The sequence below is a fragment of the Orycteropus afer genome, unplaced genomic scaffold (assembly GCF_000298275.1).
Source record: "Orycteropus afer afer isolate SDZICR_OR568_19922 unplaced genomic scaffold, OryAfe1.0 scaffold00033, whole genome shotgun sequence".
NCBI classification, from domain to species: Eukaryota; Metazoa; Chordata; class Mammalia; order Tubulidentata; family Orycteropodidae; genus Orycteropus; species Orycteropus afer.
This window is the reverse complement of record NW_006921620.1, coordinates 4183477-4200531: the sequence shown is the minus strand read 5'-3', so window position 1 is coordinate 4200531 and position 17055 is coordinate 4183477. Positions and strand designations below refer to the sequence as shown.

Here is a 17055-nt window from a genome sequence, read left to right as displayed (position 1 = left end):
GTATGTATATATGTATAGTATAGTATAGTGTGTGTGTGTGTGTGTGTGTGTGTATATATATATATATATATATATATACATACATACAAGTATGAAAAGATACAGAGAAATTGCTCTGGAAATATATAAACTATGATTTTTAACAATAATTCTAAAGTGGTGGTTGTTGTTGTTGTATGCCGTCGAGTCAGCCCCGACTCATAGCGACCCCTCCTTTGGTTTCCAAGGCAGTATCAGTATCACTATGGAAGTAGGATTGCCCAACCTTCCTTCCGAGGAGTGGCTGGTGGGTTTGAACCGCTAGCCTTCTGGTGAGCAGTCAAGTGCCTTGGGCACTATGCTACCAGAATAGGCTTTGTTAAAACAATTTATATACAGTAAAATTCACTCTTTTGATGTACAGGTCTGAGTTTTAAGAGGTGCACATTCATGAAACCCTCACCACAATCAAAATACAGAACAGTTCCTTTAGTCCCATAATTCCCTCAGGTTGATCCATTATAGTAAAACTCCACCTAACCCCACCCCTTGGCAGTCACTGACCTGCCCACCATCTCCTATAGCTATTGTCCTTTATGAAAATGCCATAGAAATGGAATTGCACAATATGCAACATTTTGAAATCAGCTTTGTTCACTTAGCAAAATGCCTTGGAGACTTTACCCATGCTTGTGTCTGTCTTAATAGATTGCTCCTTTGATATAGTTCATTGTATGACAATATGTTTAGGAGCTCTGGTAGCATAGTGCCTAAGGCACTTGACTGCTAACCAGAAGGCTGGCGGTTCAAACCCACCAGCCACTCCTTGGAAGGAAGGTTGGGCAATCCTACTTCAGCAGTGATACTGCCTCGGAAACCCAAGGTTGACTCGATGGCAAACAACAATAAAAACAACAACATGTTTTGTTTACCCATTCACTCATTTAAGGACATGGGGTTGTTTCCAAGTTTGGTGACTACGAATAATACGACTATAAACATTTGTGTATAGGTTTTAGGGTAACAGTAAGTTTTCATTTGTCTAGGGTAAAATATCTGTGATTTCTGAGTCATACGTTAAGTATACATTTAACTGTATAAGAAAATGTCAAACTGTTTTCCAGAGTAGCTGTACCATACTGCATTCTCGCTAGCAGTGTATGAGAATTTTAGGTTTACATTTTGTCTCTTTTCCTCTTTCAGTATTAAAAATATGTTGCTCTTCCGTTTTCTCAGCTCTATGGTTTTTGATAAGAAATCTATGGTAATTCTAATCTGTTTTCCCCAACGTGTTTTATCTTGGCTGCTTTGATTGTTTATTTTTAGTCTTCAGCCAAGATTGTGATGGGTCTAGAAGTGGCATAGAGTCTATCTGCTTTGAAGTTCTTAAATTTCTAATTTTATTTCTTTCACCAAATTTACCAAGTCATTATTCCTTCAAATGTTACACTGCAGCAAGCTCATTATCCTCTCCTTCTAGGACTCTGAGACTGTTCATTTTCTCCCCACAATCTTTTTTTTCTCTCTATTGCTCAAACTGGATTAATTTCTATTGCTCTATATTCAAGTTCACTGCATTTTCTCTTCTCAGCTCGATTCTCCTATTAAGCTAACCTGACACTTGGTCTCACGTCTTCTTTTTCACTTGTTTTTACCCTTTACTTTTAACCCAATGTACTCTCCCCACCCCCACCCCCCAATTAATCTTCAAGAAGTTGATATCTCTGGTAAAATAGAGACTACAAAATTAATCTTATTTGGATAATATAAAAAAATAACAATTACAGCTGAAATGGCAGGTGTACTATATAAAAAAGCACTGGAAAATAATTCAGAAGGAATAGGATTCTGATTATAGCTCTTGTTACTAAGTTTTCTGTATCTTTGCTTCCTCATCTATAAAACAAAGAAAGCTAGGCTACCAATTTTTAAGGTTGATTTCAGCATTAATAGTCTAAGTATGCATTATATATACTTTGTAAGAACATCTAATTAATATCTTACTCTTTCAATCTGCTTTTCCATTTCCTTATGTTGTTCAAGATGAATTTTCTTTGCTTTTTCAAAGGCTAAACAAATTTTCTCATGTTCTGTATTGATATTGGTTTCTAGACTTCTTATTTTTTCATTCTTCTCCTAGAAACATAAAAACATTTTAAAGAATATATTTAAGAAGCATTTTTACATAGAAATACCCTAGTCAAACATTAAATTTGTCATAACTTAGTCTTTAAAGAACCATAGCAGTTAATACTTCAAACTTCTAAAAATAGGTTTTTAAAATAGATAAAGTGGTTATTTAAAAATATTTTATCAAAAATAGAAGATTGGATTATATTTTTAAATGATAATACTGAGAAGCACATCATGGAACTACTACTATTTCCTTAAATTCTATTAGGATAAAAATGAGAAAATTTGAATAACAACAAGCTTACTGACTTAAAAATATAGAAACAAATTTCAAAAAAAATGAATGATCAGAAGAATTAAGTAGACTGTATACTTTTATATTTGGTATACTTTTAATGAAGTTACTAAAACAAACATGTCACAAAGTAAGCAACTAAAAAGCACAGTAAATTTGCAGCGGAAAAGGTAATTTTTACCATAAGTTCCTGTTCTAGTTCTGCATTTTTTGCAGCAATAGAGGAATAAGCAACTATTTTTTCTTCCAGCTGTTTCTCTAGTGTTAAAAGTTGAGAACATTTCTTTGTCATCTGAAAATAAATTGAATAAAAAAAATTTTTTTAAAGGTAAGACTTTTTACCCTAAAATCAAATACTTGTTCCCTTTTCAAAGTTCAAATTGTGTACAGATAAACTGGGCAAATTTATGGTAACAAATATTTAGGACATAAAGTGAATATACCTTTTGATCTACATACTTACAAATACTTTTAAAAATAAGTAATAATTTATAAGAAAAACAAAGTGAGAAGGTGATCAGAGATATGACATAGCTTCTTCTGTTTATGTAATACATAAGTAATTTAACTCAGACATCTATATTTCCACATAAAATTATACTCTAACTCATTTTTATTTTCTTAAATAATAATATTTTTTTTTAAATTGTGGTTTGGGTAAAAGTTTGCAGAGCAAATTAGTTTTCCATTCAACAATTTATCCCAGTCTCAAAATTTAATACATATATTCTGCTAATTCCAAGCTTACTTCACTTTCCAGTTTGCTAGAATTTGAAGCTTTCTCTAGGAGCTCCTCTTGAATCAGCTGAAACTGACTAGTTCTGTGGGCCATGTCAACCTTCAAATCAGAATTCTCAGCTTCTATTTGCATCAGCTTAGTACGCAGTTCTTCTATTCCAGCAGCAAGTTTTTGCTTCTCTCTTTCATATTGCTTGCTCTGATCTTTTATACTTTCTGCTAATATACATAATAGAGAGAATAAAATGACAAGAATAAAAACCTACTTCAATAGTTGACTGAATTAATCATATCAGTTTCTGATCTAAAGAATACTAAAGGGGACAGAGAATGAGACAGTAAATAATGATAATTAAACATGGCAAATAAATTAAAAACACATAACAAAGTGGGAATAAGTTCTGCATCACTCACTTTTCTAAGCAGCTAAAAAATGGTCCTTTATATCAGGAATTTAAGAATTCTTTGCCACTTTTTAAAATCCCAATGTTTTAATAGTTAATTGTTTAATTGTTTAATTGTTAAAATGTGAAAAAAAAAAAAAGTGTGGTGCTGTCTCCTTAAACTTACTAAAAAAAATCTGTTTAGAGATCATTTTGATGCACTACATGTAGATGCAGGTTTGAGAGCTATACACAGTGAATCTTTGCTAGTCTCATCTTCCTCCCCTGGAAACTTGCTGATGAAAATTCAGTGATGCTTTAAAGAATACTGAGGGTTACCAGCAGTACTTGTTTAACCATGCCTTCTGTTCACTATACACATGCACATCCTGCATCCAAAGGTCATAGAGCTTACAGAGGTGCTTTAAAGTGGCAAGATGTAGGTTATTGCATAAGAACACACACAGATGTAGAAACAAGTAGAACATACTATGTCTTCAAGCATTGTATAAGTAGCCATTTCTCATCAATTCCCCCTAACTTTAACATCTCTATTTCTAGGCTGCAAATAAAACTCATTGAGCTATACATTTAAAATGCATACAAATGATATCTCAATGAAGTACATTTTTTAAAAATGATGCAAATTCCAAGAATTTCTAATAATTTTTGCTATCTTATCAGACCATAACTAGCAATTTACTAAGAAACAGACTATGAGGGATAATTGGTTTCTCAAAAAAATTCATAAAGAACTCTGATGCTAATTTTTTAAATCAGTTCAATATACTATACCCACCTACTTGATTATTGCCTAGTTTTACAGGTTCTGTTTCTAAACTATTGAATTTGCCACTTTCTTGGTTGTCATTATAAGAAATAAGACTCTGAGATAACTGATTGGCTGTCAGATTTGCTTGAAGCTTTTGAATTTCTGCCTCTTTTATTGCAAGTTTAATCCTGGCATAAAAGAAAAGAAGGAAAAAATTATTAGAAAGATTGTATAAAAATATCCCAAATCATTTTCTCACCTTTCAAGTTGGCAAAAATAAACTTGGATGTTGGTTAAGTATTAGGGAAGATATGGAAATTCTTACACACCACTTGTAGGACTGTAAATTAGTTTAGCTACTTTAGAAACCTGATTATATGTATTCAAATTAAACATATATATATGGGAGCTCTGGTAGCATAGTGCCTAAGGGACTTGACTGCTAACTAGAAGGCTGGCGGCTCAAACCCACCAGTCACTCCTTGGAAGGAAGGTTGGGCAATCTACTTCCGTAGTGATACTGCCTCAGCAACCCAAGGAGGGGGTCGCTATGAGATGGGTCCGACTCAACGGCACTTTCAGGACGATATACTAGAGAAACTTTTATACATATGCACAAGGTGACGTGAATCAATGTTCTTTGCAACAATGTTTATAATAGAAAAAAACTAAAATCAAGGTGGTGGTGGTGTTGTTATTTGCCATCGAGTCGGCCCCAACTCCTAGCGACCCCTCCTTGGGTTTCCGAGGCAGTTATCACTATGGAAGTAGGACTGCCCAACCTTCTTTCCGAGGAGTGGTTGGTGGGTTTGAACTGCCAGCCTCCTGGTTAGCAGTCAAGTGCCTTAGGCACTATGCTACCAGAGCTCCTAAAAACCAAAACCAAATGCATTGCTATCAAGTTGATTCAAACTCAGCAATCCCACAGGACAGAAAACTGCCCCCATAGGGATTCCACAGCTGTATGTCTTTAGAAAAGCAATTGCCTCATCTTTCTCCCACGAAGCAGCTGGTGGGTTCGAACCACAAACCGTTTGGTTAGCAGCAAAATGCCTTAACCATTGTGCCCCCAGAGCTCCTTAGGTATCAATAAAGAAATGGATAAACTATGATATATAGCATAGAATCCTATATAGCTATTAATATGAAACTAACCATAAAAATCCATCCATTTATCAATCATCAACCACTCTAGCTACTTATCTGAACATGGATGAATTTAAAAACATGATGCTGAGTGAAAAAGCAAAACTGTAAACAACATCCAAAAAAAAAAAAAAAAAAAAACACACTCATTGCCATCGAGTTGATTCCAACTCATTAATGAACCCTCCTTGTGCTTCTGAGGTGGTATCTCTACAGAAGCAGATTGCCCAGTCTGCCTTCCGAGGAGTGGCTGGTGGGTTTGAACCACCAGCCTTCTGGTTAGTAGTCAAATACCTTAGGCATTATGCCACTAGAGCTCCCAATATAAATATATAGTATACTTACATGCATAAGTGTGAGTATAAACATATGCAAAATGGATTGAACAATTTATGATAGTGGGAGAATGGAGTTAAAGGTACAAAACAAAATGTACTTATTCAAACTGTAATGGTTTACTTTTTATCTAAACAAACAGATTTGAAACAAATATCATAAAATGATAAGAATCAATTCTTAGTTATAAAAATCACATTACCATATTCTTCATACTTTTCTGCATATTTTTAAACTTCTCATTAAAGATTTTAATTGTAGCAAAAACACTCTATTCATAATAGCTTCAAAATATGAAAACTGTACCTCAATTCTGAGATCATCATTTTATTTGCCTCACCGCAGCCAATGCAACTGTCTTCCGTGTTTGACAAACTACTCATCTGGTGCTTAGAAAGAGATGATTTAAAACCAAACATTTCTCTTTTTAACTGCAAGTTTAAAAGCAAATATATATAAATTTTATATTAAGAACTTCAAGTTTGAATAGTCATATGAATTTAACTGAAACAACCCAATCAATAGAAGAATGAATAAATACACTAAAATATTGATATGAGAAAACTACAATAGTTAAAATCAAATAAACCTGAATTGTATCAAAAATGGATAAATCTCAACACTGGTGCATAAGTATCTGTTTGAGCCCCTGTTTTCCCGTCTTCTGGATATAAACCCGTGGTAGTTAAAGTTGTGTGTCAAGTTGGCTGGGCCGTGGCTTTGAACGGCTTAGTAACTGAATGTAGTTATTCCCCATGATGAGATTAGATGTGGTGTAATCAACCTCATGGTAGAAACAGCTGTGCGCAGCTAATTAGTTGCTTTTGGGGTGTGGCTTGCTTCCAGAGTATACAGAGAAGCTTTGAGAAAGGTCTCTAGCTTTTTGGCACATTTTGGCCCTGTTGCCTGCTGATCCTGGGATTGTTTCTGGACTTCAACCAGTGTCCTGCCATGGTGCCTGCTGATCTTTGGTTTTTCCACCTCAGCATCCAGCAGCTGCATGAGTTAGAAGAAGCCTCCAGTTGCAGTGGGCCTGGATCAAGAAGCGGAGCTGAAGCTCAAAGCTGAGGGGCCTTCACCCCAGCCCCTAGTGCCTGTACTCTGAAAACAGACTTCTAGCCTCCTAAACTGTAGAAGAATAATTTGTTTGTTAAAGCCATCCACTTGTATTTCTGTTGTTGCAAAACTAGAGAACTAAGACAACATCTGGAATTTCTGGGCAGTGTGTTAATTCTTTGTTTATTAATTTTTTAAAGGAACTAAATGAGTGTTGTTTCAAGCCACTAAGTTTGTTATAATTGGTTACGCAGCAGTAGAAAACTAATACAGCAGGTCATTGATGACCTATGCAGAGTTGGTCACTGAGAGATGCCTGAGCAGGTCTTTAAAATAGAATCATGACATAATTTCATGCCCCTGTGGTTTCTCTGCCTGGATTTAATAAACCCTCCCTCACTTTGCTAATTAACAAAAACCCTCCACAGTTTGGCTCAAATAAGTAACTCCTTCCACTCTAAAATAGTAATTTTAAAAAAGGGTAAATCTCAAAACATAACACTAAATGAAAAGCAAATAGATATACAAATAATATTCTCAAAAATGTACTATATGATTATAGTGTGTGTGCATCTCTGTTTATATCCATATGCAGTAATGTTCAAAATATGAATGGGAATGATATACATGAATTTCAGTATAGTGGCTACCTCTGAAAAGAAGAGGAGACAGAACTGGGATCTGTCAAGTACATAATCCAAAAAAATCAAACCTGTTGCAGTTGAGTCGATTCTGACTCTACAGGACAGAGAAGAACTGCCCCAGAGGGTTTCCAAAGATAAAAATCTTAATAAAAGGATATTGCCACATCTTTCTCCCATGGAGTGGCTGATGGGTTTGAGTGACCAATCTTCCGATTAGCAACCAAGCACTTAACCACTGTACCATCCAGTCTCCTTGACAGTTACATAAAAGGGTCGGGGCCGACTCGACGGCACATAACAACAAAAACAACAACAAAAGTGAATATGGTAAAATGTTTAGCAAGTGTTGTGCCATATTATTAGCCTCTGTACTTTTCTGGCTATTTGGATAATATGGAAATTTTTAAAATATTTGTGAAAAGGAAATGCCTTTATGTTCTTAATGTTCTTAAGGTAAATACTTAATGACTACTACCTTCAAACTCTAATCAAGTCACACTTTCTAGAAATGAAAAAAAAAATTCACATTTCCAAACCATGCAATCTTAGCACTACAAAAAAACACAGGATCATATGAAACAATTTCGGGAAAATTCAACAATTAAATTTTTTCAAACTATCTGAACAGAATAGAGACAATAGTATCATTCTACCATCAGAATCACACATCTAGTAATTCTTAACACTAAGCTCAAAGGAGAATGTCACTTATAAATGGATGTTATCTACATGAATGGCTTCAAATTTCATAAACAGTATATTAAAAATCTAAGCAAATAATCAGCATTCTAAACTAACTAACTAAACAGGAAAGTAAAAATAGCAGACAGTTGGGAGCCAAGAATTGTACATTATAGTTTTAATTATGCTACTAGAGAGTTGGACAAATTTACTTCCTTGGCTCTACATCAATAAAATGATGGTATTGGATCAGATGATTTTTGAGGGTCTTTCAGCTTCATAAATCCATACTTGCAGCAGTTTAAAACTGTTAAAAATCTACCTCCCAGTCTACCACCCATTCATGTGGGAAACTAACCTACATCAACTTTATTTTACATGTACTGATAACAAATTCCCAGGTATACACCCCCTTTTTCCTAATCTCACTTATAAATATGGTCACATACATAACTCAGAGAGTATACTGCTATTACGAAAACATTTTAAAGTTCTGTGCCATTTTACTAAGTACATGAAGAGTTGGTAAACATCATTAGTCATCAGAAAAATGCAACTTAAATCCACAATGTGATACCACTTCACACCTGCTATAATCAAAAAGATTTAACAACTGCTGGCAAGGATGTGGAGAAAGGAGAGCTTGCTGGTGGAATATAAAATGGTGTGGCCAGTTTGGAAAGGAATTTTGGCTTTTTTTTTTTTTTTAATTTTTATTGTGATTTGGGTGAAAGTTTACAGAGCAAATCCACTTTCCATACAGCAGCTCACATACACTGTACTGTTTCATGACATTGACTGCAATTTCCCTCAATACAACAGCTCCCCCTTCATTTCCTCCCCATAGTTACCTCTTTCCTGTGTCCTTCCTTCCCATGAACTCCTGCCCCCAAGCTGTCTCCCTGTGCATGCACAGCCCTTCTATTTTCACCACAGTTGATCTCTCCAAGGAGGGTATCTACCTAATGTAAATGTTCAGCTCATACACCTGTCTTTTGTTTGGCTGAAAGCCACAGGACTGGGTTCAATTCCAAACCTGAAGGGCAGCTAGGGGCCATAGTCTCAGGGGTTCCAATAGCAAATCTTGTCCCTTTAATTTTGGCTTTTCTTGAAAGGTTAAACAAATGTACCATACAATCCAGTAATCCCACTCCTAGGTATCTACTCAAGAGAAATGAAAACATATCTACACAAAGATGTGTATGCAAATATTCATAGCAGCATTATGTGTAATAGCCCAAAAGTGGAAAAATTCTAAATATCCATTAATTGGTAAATGGATAAATGGAAAGAAAATAGTTACATAATACAACATGGATGAATCTCAAGAACATCAAGAAGACAGATGCAAAAGACCACATATTATATGATTCCATTTATACATAATGTCCAGAAAAGACAAATCTATGGGGAAAGAAAGTAGATTAGTGGTTGTCTAGGGCTGGTAAGAGAACAGGGATTAATTGTTCAGCAGGCACAAGGACTCTACTGGGAATGAGAGAAATGTTTGAAAACTGGATTGTACATGAAAAATTGGCCAATATCGTCAGTCATCAGGGAAATGCAAATTAACACCATAATTTGATGTGATACTACGTCAAACTCACTAAGATGGCTATAATAAAAAAGATAATAGCAATTATTGGCAAGGATGTGGAAAAAGGAGAGCCTTCATACATTGCTAACAGTTAACAAAACTGTAAACTTTCTCAAAATCATTAAATAGTGCACTCAAAATGGGTGAATTTTATGGTATATAAATGATACCTCAATATAGCTGTTTAAAAAAAAATCTGTGCCATTTTACTATAAGCTAACACATGGCATCTATGGTGCAGTGGATTACTTGTTATGGCTTTTCTAGCCATGGTCTTTGTGACTGCCACCAGATTACTGGGTAGGAGCATGCAAATAAGGTGTATGGGAACTCTAATGTTTAGACTGGTTAGTTTTGTCATTCTGCTAGGCTTAAATGACCCCTTCTAGAAGCAGAAGAGGGGACTCTCACTGCCATCAAGAGAGAAGAGCTGGAGGTGAAGTAGAGTGCATCCTTGGGCCTGAGATCCCTGCACTGGACCTCCTTGGCAGAGATACCCAGCAGAGATGCCAGCTGAGAGATAGTGGCAGTGGAACCAAGAGGCAGGGGATACAGCACAGCCTTGCCAGCCCATGGAGCAAGAAAGCTGAGTGCCTTTGGGCAGGAGGATTGGTGGCAGAGTGGGGTGCACCTAGGCATACCTATCTGCAGAGCTGAAAGAGCTTTGTAACACTTGCCCAAGCAGGGCAGAGGCCAAGAGCCAAGGGCCAGAAAGGCATGCCTGAGGGTATAGCAGAGGGGAGACTATCCTGATCAAAGAACTGCATCCTGAGCTTGTTCCTAAACTTGAGCTGTAGCCTGTTACTTCCCTAATATAATCATGAATATTGTGAGTTTTGTGTGGCCACCCCAACAAACTATCGAACCCAGCAGAGAAGTAGTGAGTGTCCTGGGAGGGATGGTTGAAGTCAGAATTGGTAAAAAGGCTGGAGGGTGGTGGCAGGTCTGGCCTCATAAGAATAAACCTTGGGCTGTTTTTGGTGATTCTTTTAAAGTCAGAGGGGGTCAGAAGATGCTGTTGCCCCACATCCTTTTTGCAGCATCTGAGAGATTGAGAAAGGGTGAAACAGTAGAAATTTAAGAATGGAAAAATAATAAAGCACAAGCAGCACACTGCCGTTGAATTGGACCCGACTCAGAGCAACCCCTCTGGTAGCATAGTGCGTAAGGCACTAACAGCAACTATTTATTTTCTAGGTAATAAAAGTAAATGATAATTTAGAGTATAGACAGGGGAAAAATAAAGTTAATAAAACAGTCATAAAATGTTTTCTTATAAAACATTCAGTAAAATTTCCTTTTCCATTATCTAATCAAATATATTACATTTCTTTTCACACACACTTACTGGCAACTGGGATATTATTTTTTCCAAATTCCTCAGTTCTACCCTTGAACTTTCAATTTCTTGATGACACAAATCTAGTCGCTCATTCTGTGTTGTAATTCGGAGCTTTAATTCTTTGTTTTCATTCATTATAGAAAACTTTTCTCTAAGTACTTCTTCTTTGTCCTGTAACTCACTCTCCAGCTTTAGAACATTTTGTCTAGATTCAGTTAACTGTGCCACGACTTCTGAATTTTTCACTGCCATAGCTCTTAATTTTTCTTTTGCAATGTTATTTTCTTCCTTTAACTGCCTATGAAGAAAAACCATATGAAAACAAAATATGCATTCATTTTCAAAAACTATATTCAATTAATCTCATTTTATAGATACTGTAAATATTAATTCTGAAATAATAATACCAGCTCACATCTACTGAGCTCCTATTTTCTGCATGCCAACCAAAACTAAATTCACTGCCTTGGAGTTAATTCTTTAATTCTGACTCACTGAAACCCTAAAGGACAGAGTGTAACTGACCCACAGGGTTTCCAAGACTACAAATCTTTCAGAAGCAAATTGCACTTTCTCCCACAGAGTGGCTGGTAACTTCAAACCACCAATTTTTGGTTAGCAACCAACTTGAACCACCAGGGCTCCTTTTCTGCATGCCAGGCACTAACAACTTTATGTAGCTGATGTTATTATTACTTTCTATTCATATACAGAAGTACCTGGAAGGTATAAACAGCTAACACTCTTGGCTGCTAACTGAAAAATTTGGAGGTTTAAGAGGGTCCTTGGAAGAAAGGCCTGGCTACCAACTTCCAAAGCATCAGCCACTGAAATCCTAGTTCTAATTCTGACACACGAGATCACCATGAATTGGAACTGACTCAATAGCAACTAGTAACTGATAATATTTTCAAATACAGGTATGCATTACTTAATGTTCACAATATATTGTGTGAAACAGTACGTTACATGATTTGGACATTGCACAAACACCCGTGTCCACAGAGCTCTGGGCTTCTAGGAAAAAGGGCCAAGGGCTATTGTATGGAATGTGGCCCAGGCAGCTCCCACTGCAGATGCCTTGGGTGAGTGAGTGCTCAGCTGGGTCTCATCTAGCTGTTGCCACCTTCTCTGCTAAACTAGCTGGGAAGGCCAGCATGCCTGAGAACCAGCATGAGAACCTACCCACAGAGAGAATCGTGAATGCCAAGATGGTAGAGAGCACTTGAGTCAGGGCTGGTGCACTTGGGGTACATACTTTTCCATCAGCACCCAATAGGACCACATCAGGCAAAATGTGGGGACTGGACCCAGTGAGTCATGGAAATGAGGAGGACCGGATTAGGAGTTTGGACCTGGGCCTTCATCACCACAGACTAGACAGCTTGGCTTTTGGGCTACACAAAGCAGATGGATAGAAGTGGTGCTCTGACCTCAACATGAGTCTGGTGTCCTGACACTCAGACAGCTAGTGCCCGACCCCATGGACATATATGCAGTTGTATTTAAGTGACACATACCTTTATACGTACCTATAAAAATGTGGCGAATATTAGAACAATCTTATGCTTAGAATTATTACTGTATTTCAAAACAGTAAGTGTTCAGAAACTTTTTCACATCTGTGAAATTGGGATAATCAATAGTGCCTGATATGAGATGTCAATTAAGCAGCCATTACCATCTAGTTTAATTGCTTATGCATATGTAAACATTAAAAAAATCTGCAGCAAAACTTACAGAACAGGATACGTAAATAGGAAGAAAAACCAGCAAACAATGAAGCATTTTAAGCCCCCCAGAAACCAAGTGGTTGTAGGGAAGAGTATAGTAGGTGGTAAATAAGATGTGTGCAACAAGATTCCTGAAAAGTTAAAAGTAGATTGGTTCTACATAATTGTAAGTCAGCTTATGAGTCCAGTCAATGGCTCTGAGTTCTTAAAAGGATTCTCTCAGGAAATGCTATATCAGCAATACTCTTGATGGCACACAGGAAGATACTGTGCAGAAAAACTTGGACCTCTGTGTAATAATTCGAGAGGTCATACTCTGAATGTATGAAGTTTTAGAAATATCTTAACCAACTGATTTCACTTATATTTTCCTTTTTATACAAAAATAATAATGATTTAAAAATCATAGATCTAAGTAAATGAGAATTATTTCATAAATTACAGAATAAAATTTTAAGTGAAAAGTATATATCACAGTTTAATTATTAGCATTTTTCTTTCTTAAAATTATACCTTGCAAGTGATAGTCAAAAGGTGACTATCATAAAACTATTTTTATGCCCAACACCTTGACAAAAATACTAAATGTATGATCATTATGAAATATTGTTTAAATTAGACAAACTTAGTTACTATAAGTGCTCTCCCTTTTTTTAAAAAAATCAATACTCTGAGGTGATAAGGACTAAGTAATATTAACTTGACAGAGTTTAGTTCCGAGAGAGCAACATGATATAGTTGAGAGAGTACAAGAGCCAGAAGACTGAAGTTCTCATTCTTGGTCTTTCTTGGACAAATAATGGTTACTCTCTCGGCCTCAGTTCCTTCATTTATAAAATGAGAAAAATTGGATTAGGTGATTCTTCATGATTTGAAATTTTTTTTATTTGAGTATCTGCCATTATACATATTTCACTAGCTAGCTAATGTGGTCATACTAGAAGGACATTATGTATATGTTAATTTCCTTCATTTATACACAAAGCAAATATGTTTCATCAGTATTACTTTATATTTACAAGTACATATTAACATGTATTTTAACACAGTTAAAATTCTAACTTTATACCTAGAAAACTTTCAATTATGAACTCTTTCTATATAATTTAAGATCACAATTATAATACACAAAATATTGTTTTAAAATTCTTCATTTTTTTTTCCCATTTCCACACAAAAATCCTGTATCATAATAGGATACTGTACCTTAATTTCTCTTTCAGAATTTCAACTTCACTTTTATATATACCACACTTTTCCTGTAGTCTTTTATTTTCTTTCTCACAGTTAATTAGATTTTTCTCTAAAATTTCTTCTTCAGCTTGCACCTAAAACAATATTTTAAGTGGACATATTAATGTGGTCATAAATTTTTTGTATTTCAAATCAAAACCAGTAATGTAAATAATGACATCAGAAATAAGCTGGAGAGTGGACTAAGAATTCCATGAGTTTAAGTCTCCAGCCTTGTAGTGAAAAGGAGCAAAGTGAAGTTCCTGGGTAGTAACAAAGGACAAGGAGGATGATGTAGCTCCAGCCTGTCCAGAAATCCTTAACTTGCTGTGATAGAGAAGGGCAACAGCACTGTCACCTGAAAGCAACAGAGCTCTAGCCTCACGTGGACAAGACAGACAACTCAAGTACGGTTTCTGCATCCAAGTTACTAATGGCTAATTTTAGTGCCAATACTCTAGATAAGTAATTTTTTAAATGTTAGCCACAAAAAAACTCCCACTAAAATCACTGCCCAAAATGTAAAACACATAAAAGCAAAGTTCAGAGGTTAAGAGGAGTGGGAGCAAACGACTGGGCAGAGAGCTCTTTCTGCTTCTCTTCCTTTGTTACCCTTGATTACATTCACCAAACTGTAGGGCTCTGCTGAAAACAGTTTGAAATTGATAATCCTAGGAAAAAGTGTGAAACAATTGTTTCTGACACTTCCTCTCTTCCCTCTAAATTCCTCCCTCTCCCCAAGGACATCTTTCTATTACTATTACTGGGTATTCTACAAGCAGCTCAGGTGGAGCAGTCGTTAAAGCATATGGTTGCTACCCAAAAGATCAGTGGTTTTAATCTACAGGCTGATCCGTAGGAACTATAAAGATTTACAGACTTGGAAACCCTATGGGGGAATTCTACTCTGTCCTATAGGGTCACAATGAGTCAGAATCAACTCAATGGCAGTGCGTTTGGTTTTGGGGGTTATTTTTGTTTTTGTTTTTTAGGTGTTCTACTCTCCCAATAGATAACCTTATTAGAAACCCTTTCCATAGTATTTCATTTCCTCATGGGTTTTCAAAACCAACTCACACTTAATATTTCAGTACGTAATGGAATGTTTTTTAATTTTTTTTTTTTGTACCCTCATGATCTCAGATGGTTACTATAGCTTCAGGTATCATATCCTTAGAAGACTACAGCCAAAAACAAAAAAGGAAGGGGATTTCTCTTGTGTTTGTTATTTTTTCTTTTTAACCAGTTAGGAAAACTTTCCCCAAAACCTCCTAGCAGGCATTCCCTCGAATGCCATCGGCTGTGTTTGGCCATATGTTCATGCTCTGGAATTATGGACTTAAGTGTGTTCCCCCAAAAGCTGTGTAGAAAGCCTAACCCCTAGACTTGTGGATGTAATCTTATTTGAAAATAGGGTTTTATTTGTTATGTTAATGAGGCCATATCGGTGTTGGATGTGTTTTTTTATTTGAATAACTTGTTCAATGTTACATGTACATTTAGTTTCACTCCCCATTTACCATGCCCAACCGTAACCCAGTCTCCTCCCCTCCCTGCCCAGTAACCCTAACCCCCTGCAATGGTTAAGGCATTCAGTTGCTAACCAAAAGGTCAGAAGTTAAACCTACCAGTCACTCTGGAGGAGAAAGATGAGGCAGTCTGCTTCCATAAAGATTTACGTCATAAACTCTATGGGTGTTGCCATGAGTCAGAAAAGACTTGATGCAGTGTGTGGTTTTGGGAAGTGGTATTTACAGTTTTAGTGCAAAAGAATGACCTCTTCAAGTCCAAACATAAGCCTCTGTCTTGATGTTAGTACCTAACATGGTTAACTTCTCCTTTAAACTCATATTCTTTAGTTATTGTGATATATTACACTTGGCTCAGGCCACTCTTATTTCCTTGCTTCATTTTATTAACTGGTTATTTTCTACTCTGTTCTTCTTTTTTCTTAAGTTCCATTTGAAAGCTTTAGCTATTTTCTTGATTCTTATTACAACTCTACAATGAGAAGCACTTACACCACACCTCCCAAATCCCTCCCTTATGCTATGAAAATCATTTCAGTACCATCTTAAAAACATTTAATTCAAAATCCTTGTTTTCTTTCTTCCGTGTACCTGAATTTTTTCTTTATTTTAATCTGTTTTTCCCCTTAAAGAAAGAAATGTCCTCATTCCATTTAAAACTCTCTCATCTCTGCTCTTGGACCTACCTCCTCACATATATCCTTCAGATTCTTGTGCCATCTTCCCTTCCCCATAATTCTAGCATCTTCAATCTCCCCCTGCTGCCTCCTCCACTGGCTCCTGTCCTTCAAACATACTATGTTCAGGTTACCTGTAGTTTCCGAAACTCTTTTCCTTAAACTATCTTTTTCCTACCTCTCCATTCCCGTACTTCTTACCTCTTCACCTACCTTAAATAAGATTAGTCTGTTAATTACCTCTAATGTCTCCCTTCGTTACTCCCATTTCAGAGTTTGCCTTCTGTCCCTGCTACTTTAATAAAGCTGCTCTCTATGCAGTGTCCAATCATTCCCTAAATAAGAAAAGCAACAGCCATCTCAGTCCTCATCCTTCTTGACCATTCTGCAACATCCACACTGAGGACCAACTTCTTTTAAAATTGCTGTATTGTCTTTGCTTTTATCATTACACTTTCCTAGCTCTCCAACTTCTTTGATCATTTGTCAATTTTTCAAAAGCTATTCTACTTGTCTTTAAGTATCTCCCAGGGTTGTATCTTTCATCCTCTTCCATTCTTTATAAACTTCTTTCTTCAGTATCCAAGCTTTACCACTTAAACACTGTCAACTCTTAGACATGCAACTCTGGTCCAAATTTCAGAGTCCATGGGTGGTACAAATGATTAAGCACTAGACAAGTTACTAGACAAGTGGTTCAAACCCATTCAGAGGCACCTCAAAAGAAACTCCTGCTGACCTGCTTCCAAAAGGTCACAGCCTTGAAAACACTATGAAGCAG

The 17055-nt window shown here is 36.2% G+C and overlaps 1 protein-coding gene across 1 annotated transcript in view; it reads right to left on the bottom strand.

Annotated features, from left to right (window-relative positions):
* CCDC18 (coiled-coil domain containing 18) overlaps positions 1 to 17055 on the bottom strand; it is a 162639-nt gene that overhangs the window by 89240 nt on the left and 56344 nt on the right. The window contains exons 7-13 of the mRNA XM_007936123.1: positions 14042 to 14163; positions 11109 to 11400; positions 6089 to 6213; positions 4328 to 4488; positions 3156 to 3364; positions 2589 to 2699; positions 1984 to 2115 (exon numbers count right to left, since the gene is read on the bottom strand). Coding sequence (XP_007934314.1) covers positions 1984 to 2115; positions 2589 to 2699; positions 3156 to 3364; positions 4328 to 4488; positions 6089 to 6213; positions 11109 to 11400; positions 14042 to 14163 — 1152 coding nt within the window. The remainder of the gene's footprint in view (positions 1 to 1983; positions 2116 to 2588; positions 2700 to 3155; positions 3365 to 4327; positions 4489 to 6088; positions 6214 to 11108; positions 11401 to 14041; positions 14164 to 17055) is intronic.